The following is a 12,267-nucleotide window of genomic DNA, read 5'->3' as shown; positions in this document are numbered from 1 at the left end:
TAGTCCCCGGCGGAGGATCTAGCCTACTCCGGTCGCGCCCGTAGGTCTCCTTCATATGCTCGCTTCAACAGGCTGGCTTGTCAAACGCCAAGGTCGGTCCGCCGATTCCGGCTGCCCCAACGATTCAGAGCCATGTGCTGTCCGCTGTGTTGAGTTCCGCTGCTCCTCTCGCCATCTTCGTTGTAAAAGAGACATCATCTGAACGATAGTCGTGTTTACCGCGTCCCATTTCTCTTCGTCGGCACACATTCGTTGGACGATATTGTGCACATTAACGTCATTGCCGACGACGGATGTCATCTCGGCTCGCTCATGCTCGAAGCGCGGACATTCGAAGACCACGTGCTCAGGGGTTTCGTCAGCATTGCCGCACCCGGTGCATAACGGCGATCTTGCGTGTCCAAACCTATTGAGGTATTTCTTGAAACAGCCATGACCAGACAAAAACTGCGTCAAGTGGAAATTCACTTCTCCGTGTTTTCTGTTTACCCACGTCGACAGGCACGGAATTAGACGGTGGGTCCATCTACCGTTCTCAGCGCTATCCCACTGCTGTTGCCATTTCCTCATGGTTTCATCCCGGGCTCTTTTCCGAATTCCCTGCGTGCTTCGGTCCCTGTAGCACTCGCTGTCCTCTTCGAGTTGAAGGCTTATAGGGATCAATCCTGCAATCACACAGACTGCCTCCGATGAAATCGTACGATACGCGCTCGCCACACGCATGGCCATCAGTCTGAACGTACTGTTCAGCCGGGAGCGGTTCCTCTTCGTCTGCAGTGCTGTCACCCACACGGGGCCAGCGTATCTGAGTACCGACGTCGACACGCTCGCCAGTAGTCGCTTCTTGCTGCTGCTGATCGCTGAGTTGTTGGGCATGATCCGGGATAGAGCTGATATCACCTTCACGGCCCTCTCACATGTATAATCGACATGGCTGTTGAAGCTCAGCCGATCATCGATCATCACTCCCAGGTGTCTGACTTCCCGCTTTGAGTCGATGGTACACTGTCCAACCGAGATTCTCGCCTTCTGCACTGCCTTTCGGTTGCTTATCATCACAACTTCGGTTTTGTGATGGGCTAACACAAGCTTCTTCCCTCGCATCCATTCTTCCACGGCGTCTACTGCTTCGGTAGCAAGTATCTCTACTTCCTCTAGTGATTCGCCGATGACTACGAGCACCACGTCATCCGCGAAGCCGACGATCTTCACACCCCGGGGGAAGCTCAGCTTCAACACTCCATCATACATAGCGTTCCAGAGAGTCGGGCCAAGAATAGAACCCTGTGGGACGCCCGCTGTGACTGTCGTGCACCTTTTCCCAGCGTCTGTTTCATAGATCAGTGTACGATTTTGAAAGTAGCTCCTCAAAATCTTACAAAGGTACTCGGGAACCTCCAATCTGTGCAGCGATTCGGCGATCGCAGCCCAACTGGCACTGTTGAAGGCATTTTTTACGTCTAGAGTGACCACACCGCAGTACCGATTTCCTCTCCTCTTTTGCTTCCGCGCCGTCTCCATAGCTTCCACGACCGTTCGGATGGCATCGATGGTGGATCTACCCTTCCGAAAGCCGAACTGCATGTCGCACAGGCCGTTTTCTCCCTCCGTGTATTTCGTAAGCCTGTTTAGGATTACTCGCTCCAGCACTTTGCCAACTGTGTCCAGCAGACATATCGGTCTATATGCTGAAGGATCTCCAGGAGGCTTGCCTGGTTTAGGCAGCAACACCAGCTTTTGTCGCTTCCAAATGTCGGGGAAGTTACCCTCCTCGATACATTTTTGCAGCACGGTCCTGAACATATCCGGGTTTTCTTGGATTGCTGCTTTCAGAGCTACGTTGGGGATACCGTCTGGTCCCGGAGCCTTCCTGGTTTTTAAGGCTTTTTCCACCGCGATCAGCTCATCGTTCGTTACCTGGGCTTCTTCTTCGTCGTTCTCTTGTGCTCCGTAAGGTGTGGACGGCCAGCTCGTCGGTTCGTGCCGGGGGAACAGCACTTCAATGATGGCCTTCATCTTCTCCGGACACCTATCGGGTGGTACAGCTGGGCCCCTCAACTTCGCCATTGCAACTCTGTAGGCGTCACCCCACGGGTTTGAATTGGCGTTGCGACAGAGCTCCTCCAGACAGGCTTTCTTGCTGAGCCGGATTTCCCTGTTGAGAGCGGTTTTTGCCGCCTTGTACGCTGGTCTTCGATCTGCTCTTTCAGCGTCGTTGCGGGCTCTCTGCATCATTCTCCTAGCCCGAAAGCAGCTTGTACGCAGATCGGCAATCGTCGAGTTCCACCAATAAGCTGGGCGGCGACCATGTCGCGGTTTACCTTCCCTCTGCATGGTTGCATCGCACGCTCGTGCTAATGCCGCTGTCAACTCATTCGCAGTAAAGTGCTGAGCATTGCGCTCCAGTCTCAACGCTTCAACAAACACCTCCTTGTCAAACTGCGACGTTTTCCACCTTCGCTCCTTTGATGGAATCGCACGCGCTTCCAACTGCCGTCCGCTACCAATATTGTATCGAAGCGCTTGGTGGTCACTGTGCGTATACTCCTCACTCACTCGCCAGTTCAAACTTCCTGACAGCCCAGGGCTACAGAAAGTTACGTCAATAATTGACTCTCGACCATCCCGACGGTATGTGCTGGTGGTACCATCGTTGGCGACATCGACGTTTAGCCTTGCCAAGGCCTCCAGTAGACTGCTCCCTCTTGAGTTGGTGAAGCGACTGCCCCATTCTATGGCCCACGCGTTGAAATCGCCGGCTATGACGACTGGTCTGCGGTCTGTGAGCTCTTCCGTCAGCTTGTCGAGCATCTCGTTGAACTGGTCAATAGACCATCGCGGGGGTGCGTAGCAGCTACAGAAGAAGACTCCGTTAATTTTGGCTATAACAAAGCCTTCATCTGCACGATGTACCACTTCCTGGAAAGGATATCTTCCCACCGTCCATATCGCCACTGATTTTGCGTTGTCTGCTATCCAGTTCCCATCGCCGGCCGGGACACGGTATGGCTCCGAGATGATAGCCACATCGCACTTGTACTCCGCCACAGATTGCCTTAGCAAGTGTTGTGCTGTGTCACAGTGGTTGAGGTTAATTTGAATTACCTCCACTGTGGTTTGGTAGCAGTCGCCTTTATGAAGGCCGGGCATCGCAGGCCTCCTGTAACGTGGTTGTTATTCTCTCCGTTAGCGCAGATCATGCACTTTGGAGGCTTCCGGCAGGCTTGCGCCTTGTGGCCTTCTTCTCCGCACCTTCTGCATAAATTACCTCTGTCAGGCCCCTTGCAGAATCTAGCAAGATGGCCGTACTCGTGGCATCTATAGCACGCTTCCGGTTTCTGAGAGACGCTCAGTGGACATACCGACCAGCCTACTTTAATCTTATCCGTTTTTAGTGCCTTGACGGCCGCTTCAATCGGAAGCCTAATTGATGCTATTAGCATTCCGGATGGCCCCTTCCTTATGCGGATCTGCATCTGCACTTCCCCTAGCTTGCACTGCTCTTTCATGGCAACCCTTACATCGTCGTCCGTAGAGATTGCGTCCAAGTTCTTGCATTCAAGGACTGCCTCCGGACACACGGCTCTCACTTGTACCGTATTACCCATGGCTTTCTCGGCGAGCTCTTTGTAGGAAGAGCTGCTGGCCATCGGGTCTCGTTTTAGCTCCAGGATCATATCTCCGGTGCGGGTGCGCCTGACTTTCCGCACGTCTGACCCCAGCTGTTCGAGCTCCGGGTTTGTCCGCATTGCACGGAGAACCTTCTCGTACGAGTCATCGCTTGCCTTGACTATAAGCGCCTCGCCTCTCTTCCGGCCCTTGAAGAGGTTTTGTTTTTCGGACCTGCTCTTGGTTTTCGTCTTCCGATTTTTTGCCTTGACGATTTCCCATGGGGTATCGTTGCCTTCCTTGGTGGTTGCTGCGTTCGCTGGGCCTGACTCGTTGACGCGAGTGTCCTTATGTTTTTTGGAACCACCCGGTCTTGCATCTCCTGGTGATGCTCTTGGCCTCTTCGGTGTGAAGGGCACGCTCTCCGTCCTCTGGGATTTGTCCCTCTTTGCGTTGGTTTCCCTCGCAAAAGTAATTGGCACCGCCGTTTGTTGAATCGGCACTTGCCTTATTTCTAAGGCAGTCTTGGCCGCCGACAACTCCTTCTCAGTCGATTCCACTTTCTGTGCAACGGCCGTCCATTCCTTGACAGCTAGTCCAAGGGTTCCTTGGATCTTCAACACCAAAGTCTTGATGTCTTTGTGCACATTACTTCTTTTATCGACGAACTCGTGCAATTCGTCCACCAGTTTCTTGGCTGCTACAACTCTCGGTAGCTTTGGCACCTTCGACCATGCACTGACCTGAGCCTGTTGCTGCTGCTGAAGCTGTTGCTGCTGCTCTCGAGGCTGCTGCTGCTGTTGAAGCTGCCGCTGTATCTGCTGCTCCTCCTCATTGCGCTGCTGCTGCCCTAGCTGCGATGGTGGTGACCGTACTAAGCCACCTTTGGCGAAAGGGTTCGCCGCGCCTTCTTCGATTTCAATTATACTCTCTTCCATTCTTCAGGGTCCCCCCTCTGGGCCGCTATCATTTCCCGCCGTACGTAGTCGCCTTTCATGATCCCATGGTTATCTTTGCAAGCAGGGAGGCCATGCAAGGGTTGACACGATCCCTTATGAGAATCGTGTTCAGAGCCGGATCGGCGTAGATCGGGGTTTAGTCATCCGAGCCTAGTACTCATCACTTAAGATGGACGGGATCCGAACGTATCCAGAGGCCTGCCAAGGTTTTACCGGGACGGGGGCAATCGCACCATTAGCCTATTCGCCGTTTCAAGATGGTATCACCCATCCTTACTCGGGGAATAGAATAACACGACTGTCAGCTCTGTGTCGCAATGTGGTGTGTAATCCGTAATCCGTGTCCTGTCCGTTGTTCTGCGCCGTGACCAGTATACCATAATCAGGATTTTACTGGCATCCATCCTGATGTGCCGGTTGGCACTCCAGAGGGCTAAGGTACTTTGAAAGCGGTACCAGGTCGCTTGTTCAGGGTTACTTGCAGATATGTGGTTTTTTGTAGAGATTCACCAGAGCCCACTGATGAACCCCCGCCACATCCTAGGTAGACCATGCTTGAGCCCCTAGTCAGATGGACCAGACGCTCAGCCACCTCCCGAAGGAAGTACTAAAGGTGGTATTCCATACGGCTGTATGTACGAGTTTCGCTTGGAAAAGGTAAGAATCCCAAGCTCCCACCTGGCACCCCCTCACTCTAGCTGATGTCAGAAGGACAACAGTGCCCAGGTTGCACTACCAGCTAAGTACGCAACCCTTAGCTGGCGGTCTTTGTCATCGTAAGACCCGTGGAAGCGTGAGGTAGGGGCTTGTGAGGACCAGAGCTATGTTGGTCGCTCCTTCCTAGTTGTCGACTCACCATTTTGCAACCCACACCCTTAGTCTTCTAGGGTCTAGTATTAGACTTCCAGTCTTCAAATCTTCTAGTCTTGCATCTCCTAGTCTTCTAGTCTTTTAGACGTCTAGTCTTCCAATCTGCTAGTCTCCTAGTCTTCTTGTCTTCTAGACTTCTAGTCTTCTAGTTTTCTAATCTTCTAGTCTTCTAATCTTCTAGGATTCTAGTCTTATAGACTTCTAGTTTTCTAGCCCTCCAATCTTCTATTCTTTTGGCCTTCCAGTCTTCTAGTCTTTTAGTCTTCTAGTCTTCTAGAATTGTAGTCTTCTAGCCTTCCAATATTCTAGTCTTTTAGTCTTTTAGACTTCTAGTCTTCCTGTCTTCTAGTCTTCTAATATTCTGGTCTTGTAGTCTTCTAGTCTTCTAGACCCCTAGTCTTCTAGTCTTCAAGACTTGTAGTCTTCCAGTCTTCTAGTCTTCTAGTCTTCTAGTCTCCTAGTCTCCTAGTCTTCTAGTCTTCTAGGCTGCTAGAATCCTAGTCTTCTAGTCACCTAGTCTTCTAGTCTTTCAGTTTTCTAGTCTTGTAGTCTCCTAGTCTTCTAGACTTCTAGTCTTCTAGACTCCTAGTCTTCTAGACTCCTAGTTTTCTAGTCTTTTAGACGTCTATTCTTCCAATCTGCTAGTCTTCTTGTCTTCTAGATTCCTAGTATTCTAGTCTTCTTGTCTTCTTATCTTCTAGGGTTCTAGTCTTTAAGTCTTCTAGTCTTCTAATCTTCTAGTCTTCTAGTCGTCTAATCCCCCAGTCTTCTAGTCTTCTAGTTTTCTTTTCTCCTAGTCTCCTAGATTTCTAGTCTTTTAGTCTTCTAGTGTCCTAGTCTTCTAGTCTTCCAATCTTCTTGTTTTCTAGACTTCTAGTCTTCTAGTCTTCCAACTTTCTAGTCTTCTATTCTTCTACACCCTTAGTCTTCTAGGGTCTAGTATTAGACTTCCAGTCTTCAATTCTTCTAGTCTTGCATCTCCTAGTCTTCTAGTCTTTTAGACGTCTAGTCTTCCAATCTGCTAGTCTCCTAGTCTTCTTGTCTTCTAGACTTCTAGTCTTCTAGTTTTCTAATCTTCTAGTCTTCTAATCTTCTAGGATTCTAGTCTTATAGACTTCTAGTTTTCTAGCCCTCCAATCTTCTATTCTTTTGGTCTTCCAGTCTTCTAGTCTTTTAGTCTTCTAGTCTTCTAGAATTGTAGTCTTCTAGCCTTCCAATATTCTAGTCTTTTAGTCTTTTAGACTTCTAGTCTTCCTGTCTTCTAGTCTTCTAATATTCTAGTCTTGTAGTCTTCTAGTCTTCTAGACCCCTAGTCTTCTAGTCTTCAAGACTTCTAGTCTTCCAGTCTTCTAGTCTTCTAGTCTTCTAGTCTTCTAGTCTTCTAGTCTCCTAGTCTCCTAGTCTTCTAGTCTTCTAGGCTGCTAGAATCCTAGTCTTCTAGTCACCTAGTCTTCTAGTCTTTCAGTTTTCTAGTCTTGTAGTCTCCTAGTCTTCTAGACTTTTAGTCTTCTAGATTCCTAGTCTTCTAGACTCCTAGTCTTCTAGTCTTTTAGACGTCTTCTTCCAATCTGCTAGTCTTCTTGTCTTCTAGATTCCTAGTCTTCTTGTCTTCTAGTCTTCTTGTCTTCTAGTCTTCTTGTCTTCTTATCTTCTAGGGTTCTAGTCTTTTAGTCTTCTAGTCTTCTAATCTTCTAGTCGTCTAATCCCCCAGTTTTCTAGTCTTCTAGTTTTCTTTTCTCCTAGTCTCCTAGATTTCTAGTCTTCTAGGCTCCTAGTCTTCTAGTCTTCTAGACTTCTAGCCTGCTAGTCATCTAATTTTCTTGTCTTCTAGTCTTTTAGTCTTCTAGTCTTCTAGTCTTCCAATCTTCTTGTTTTCTAGACTTTTAGTCTTCTAGTCTTCCAATTTTCTAGTCTTCTAGTCGTCTACACCCTTAGTCTTCTAGGGTCTAGTCTTAGACTTCCAGTCTTCAAATCTTCTAGTCTTGCATCTCCTAGTCTTCTAGGCTTTTAGACGTCTAGTCTTCCAATCTGCTAGTCTCCTAGTCTTCTAGACTTCTAGTCTTCTAGTTTTCTAATCTTCTAATCTTCTAGGATTCTAGTCTTCTAGACTTCTAGTTTTCTAGCCCTCCAATATTCTATTCTTTTGGTCTTCCAGTCTTCTAGTCTTTTAGTCTTCTAGTCTTCTAGAATTCTAGTCTTCTAGCCTTCCAATATTCTAGTCTTTAAGTCTTTTAGACTTCTAGTCTTCCTGTCTTCTAGTCTTCTAATATTCTAGTCTTCTAGACTTCAAGTCTTCTAGGCTTCTAGGCTTCTAGTCTTCTAGTCTTCTAATATTCTAATCTTCTAGTCTTCTAGACTTCTAGTCTTCTAGTCTTCTAATATTCTTCCAGTTTTCAAGACTTCTAGTCTTCCAGTCTTCTAGACTTCTAGTCTTCTAGTCTTATAATATTCTAGTCATCTAGTCTTCCAGTCTTCTAGACTTCTAGTCTTCCAGCCTTCTAGTCTTCTTGTTTTCTAATCTTCTAGTCTGCTAGTCTTCTAGACTTCTAGTCTTCTAGTCTTCTAATATTCTAGTCATCTAGTCTTCCAGTCTTCTAGACTTCTAGTCTTCCAGTCTTCTAGACTTCTAGTCTTCTAATCTTCTAGGGTTCTAGTCTTCTAGACTTATAGTCTTCTAGCCTTCCAATCTTCTAGTCTTCTAGGATACGTTCTGGCCGACAAATGTTTAATATTAATGCATAGTGATCATGCGCTGCTGATCAGAACAAACATACCAAATTCCTTTTTTGAAAATCCTCTGCAATCTGTTACTCCTCTAGCAATGAACACTGACTAACTTTCTGACTTCATCCATCACTAAATACTCGCTCTTTAGGTTTCACTTTTTCGAAATATTCGAATTGTTCAACTAGCTATAGCTTTCATTCATTGAACAAAAAACATAACACGTTACAGCATGTTTCGAAGTACTTCTTAATAAATTTGTTTTTGGAATTTTTGGCTATTAAAACACGTTTCACTTCCGCAGAGCATTGCTTTGCACGAATACCTTGAAATCACACTAATCACAAGCAAACACGTGTTGCCGGGAAAACCACGCATCACCCGGCTTGCTGCGATCTTTCTGCACTTTGTACGTATGCGGTCCCTCTCGATTCTTGGCTCTCTGAACGAACTACTTGGACAGATTCAATTCATTGGCCACATCCCTGACCGAAGCTTTGGGATTCCGCCTCAACGCCATCACGACACGCTACTGATCCTGATCTCTAATAGGACATCCATTCTGACCGCATTTCTTCTTCCGTTCGATGCTCAGAGTTTCGTAATAACGTTTAATCACAAGCTTTTCCATTCCGAGTTGTTTTCCGATGAGGAATTTTCAGGTGCTTGCGCAAAATCAATTCGCAACGTTGCTTATCGGGTGGAGCCGTTTACAATTGGGTCCTAAAATTTTTAATGAAATCTTGTTTTTATTTAATAACACGAAAAAGCATGTTACTATAACTACTTTAGCAATTTTTCCCGCTCAAATAATGGCTATATCATGTTTAAACTTTAATTTCAAAATTTGGTCCATAAATGAACCTTGACACTTTAAAAAAAAAAAAAAAAACTGGGGTTGTTCCTATCTGACATTTCGTAAGGGACACGGAAAACAAAATACACCCAAAAATTTGAGTTTAGGCCAAAGGATGTGACAAAATCTAAAAAAATGTTTTTTGGGCTTAAACCAACGAAAAACATTAGAAAATTGAGTAAACATGTGTTTTTGGCCTAAACTTAAGCGTTTGGCACTTAAATTGAAACAGGGCTTTAGGACCCTATTTTCGAAAACCTGACAGCGATAAAAATACAGTGTAAACAAACACTCTAAACTATTTCTACTCTTATTTTTAAAAGAAAATACCCAATGAGAATTTTTTCAACGTTTTTTTAAGCGATGCTAATCGTGATCAAACGTCAACATCCCACCGCAAAATCGCTAGTGTTTGGAGGTGATTTTAACCTCCAAATTGCCAAATAACCTCCAAAACATCACCTCCAAGTTAGTTCTAATAACCTCCGTTATATGAAATATGGTGGGCCACCATTGGTGGCACGTCGATCGTCGCAAGTTTATCGTTAAACAGTCAATTTATGTTCGTGATTTTTATTATAACCTGCTGTCTCTAACACAAATTGCATCACGTTACGCATTACAATAACGATTCAACAAACCTCAAATTACACCACGTATTTCTAAACCGTGCCTTCTATCTTCCTCACAGACCGAAAGCCGGCAGCCTTACCGAGTACCGGGGGAAGAAGGCCAACATCCAGGTGTACCAGGAGATGTTGGAGCTGTGCACCGTAATCCACGACGAGGGCCAACCCGTCTCCAAGAAGGAACCGGAACTGCGAGTCATCCTGTTCGGAGAACTGTTCAATGTAAGTAGCTCACGGTCGCCATATAGCCGCGTGGTCGTCAACCAATCTTCATCTCCGTCCCTTCTTCTTCTCCCGCACAGATCTACACCCACATCAACGACAAACTGGTCGGGCTGATGCTGCGCGCCCGCAAGCACGAGCTGATCCAGTTCGAGGGTGAGATGCTGTTCCAGCGCCGGGACGACCACGTGCCGGTCTTCCTGCTGAAGCCCCTCAGCCAGATTCGGGAGATCCTGGTCGGCAAGCAGACGGAAATCCGCCGGAGTCTGAGTCCCAACCCGCAGCCTACTGGGGTGTTGTAAGAGCCCAAACGTCAGTCACTTGACAGGAGGAGGAGGAGGACGTTGACAACTACCAGAGGGGGTGCTACGATGATATTAATGATAATCGAAATGATGTGCTTAGTTAAGGAATTTGCGAGGGGAGTGAATGCGACCATGTGAACGTGTTGAGAGGGATGGCGTGTGATCAATCGTACTGAGATCGAGAGAATAATCTGTATATTTTAGTAGGTTTGTTTTGATGGATCGTGTAATGTATGTGAGTGCATATCTCGGGATCAATCTGACAAAATCGAAAGACATGTTGTTTTCTGTTCTGTCAAAAAATTATTGGATGAGTTATCGGTACTTTGATTTTTGGTTTTTGTTCCTTAATTCTAGATGTTTCTTTTTTCGATTCCGGATAAGTGGAAGGTTAGAGCATGATTCCGGTAAATTCCAGGGAAAAGTTAAACGTTAATACTATGTACTACTAATACTCTTACTATTGACATTAATGCCTGTTACCACGGTGCTCCATTTGCCGTTATTATCGAAAAAATAATAACGGTAATTGATGAACCATGGCGACGTGTACTAATGTTGGTCGAGTAGAAACACACAGAACCAAAAATAGCCGTTAAGTTAAAACCAGTTACTTAACATTCATTATTTATTTCTCCAGAATTCCTCGCTGTTCCCATCCAATTGTTTTCCTTTGTTTCGACCCAAAGAGTCGATTTTCGTTCGTGCAATATTTAGTTGTTTAACTGTTCCGCTTTTCGTTTATTTTCCGTTTTCCTCTTAGTGCGGTAGTCACAGTATTATACACTTATTATACAAACACAAAACGTACACTAAAAAAAAGAAGAAGCCAAAACAAGACGAGCATGAAATGTGTAAACAAATCGCGCCGCACCTGTTGGTAAATCACGCAAAGAGCGAAACAATGGAAAACCGAAGCAAACGCACCGCGCACAGCTTCCAAAGATTAGTTTTGAGATGAAGTCATAATGCCATAATCGGGCATCGTGAGAAAAGCCGAAGAGATCGAAGCACTTCCGCACCGCGCTCGCCTCTCCGCCTCTGCCACAATCGCCACGCGATGGCGATAGGGTAGGAAGGCGATTGGAATCAAAACAAAACAAAACAAAAGAAAGGAAAAGCTTTCTGGGCCCATAACCTGCCTGAAATAGGGTAAGAAAGGAAGTAGGTGAAGTGGGCGGTTCCCACGCGCGTTGCTTGCTACGTGATTTACCAACATGTGCTGCGCTGCTAAGAGTTTGCGATTTGATGAATCTCTTGTGGCAGAGTTGTAGACGTAACCTATGGTAACTGTAATAATTAGATCTTTAGATAGGTGAGAAAAAAAAGATTCAATGAATGAAAAAATATACACATTAGTTTACATTACCGTAACGAGGCACTGTGTCTGATGTAGCTCTTGGTAGTTTTTTGAAAGAAATGGTCCCTACGTATCTATTTTCTGGCGTAATGGGTGAAAGGTAGGTATGTAGGCATGAGTTTTAATAAGAGTAAAAATTTGCAATAGGATGTCTGAAAAGATAACTTAAGTTATGTGACCCACTAAACTGCCGCAAATCGAAAGTCAGTTCCATCTGCTCCCATTCCATACATCTTTGTTAATATTTAGTTGTTATCAGTTTTATAGCAGCACTGAAGGATTGCAACAAAAAACAAACAAATGTCAATGAACTTTTGTCACGCATGGACGTTTTATATAGCACAAATTAGAGTGTTCTGGCTAATACGGAGGGAAAGTAAAGTGAAAACAAAAATTTTAGATATTCACGTTTGAAAATTAGAACTGTTTCAACCTCCGGAGGTTTTAAGGTTTGTTATGGTATGTTGCCAAATCTGACACCTTTTTTTTTTTGAATGGGTTGCAATTATTTATGGATATATAGAATATGGATGGATATACTATAAGATTCGGAAATGTAAAGGAAATTTTCAAAAATATTTGTTTTTTGCATGTATTTTGTGTGGCGTCCATTGTATCGCCAACAACTGTTCATTTTGCCCATATAGTGCAAGTAAAATGAACATTTGCATCTTTTTTGTTTTCTAACGATAAAAATATGTTGTCGACAGTTGTCACTCTATGTGACAAGATT

General features: G+C 45.4%; 1 protein-coding gene across 3 annotated transcripts in view; it reads left to right on the top strand.

The window, feature by feature from the left end:
• The window catches only part of LOC5570772 (actin-binding Rho-activating protein), a 63,946-nt gene extending 52,394 nt beyond the window's left edge, over positions 1-11,552 (top strand). For all 3 annotated transcript variants that reach the window (XM_021849431.1, XM_021849432.1, XM_021849433.1), the window contains exons 3-4: positions 9,710-9,869; positions 9,950-11,552. In XM_021849431.1, coding sequence (XP_021705123.1) covers positions 9,710-9,869; positions 9,950-10,171 — 382 coding nt within the window. In that variant the 3' untranslated portion in view covers positions 10,172-11,552. The remainder of the gene's footprint in view (positions 1-9,709; positions 9,870-9,949) is intronic.
• The last annotated feature ends 715 nt before the right edge of the window (positions 11,553-12,267 follow it).

The sequence above is a fragment of the Aedes aegypti genome, chromosome 3 (genome assembly GCF_002204515.2).
Source record: "Aedes aegypti strain LVP_AGWG chromosome 3, AaegL5.0 Primary Assembly, whole genome shotgun sequence".
Classification (NCBI taxonomy): Eukaryota; Metazoa; Arthropoda; class Insecta; order Diptera; family Culicidae; genus Aedes; species Aedes aegypti.
The sequence above is the reverse complement of the archived record's forward strand: the minus strand, read 5'-3'. Positions and strand labels throughout refer to the sequence as shown.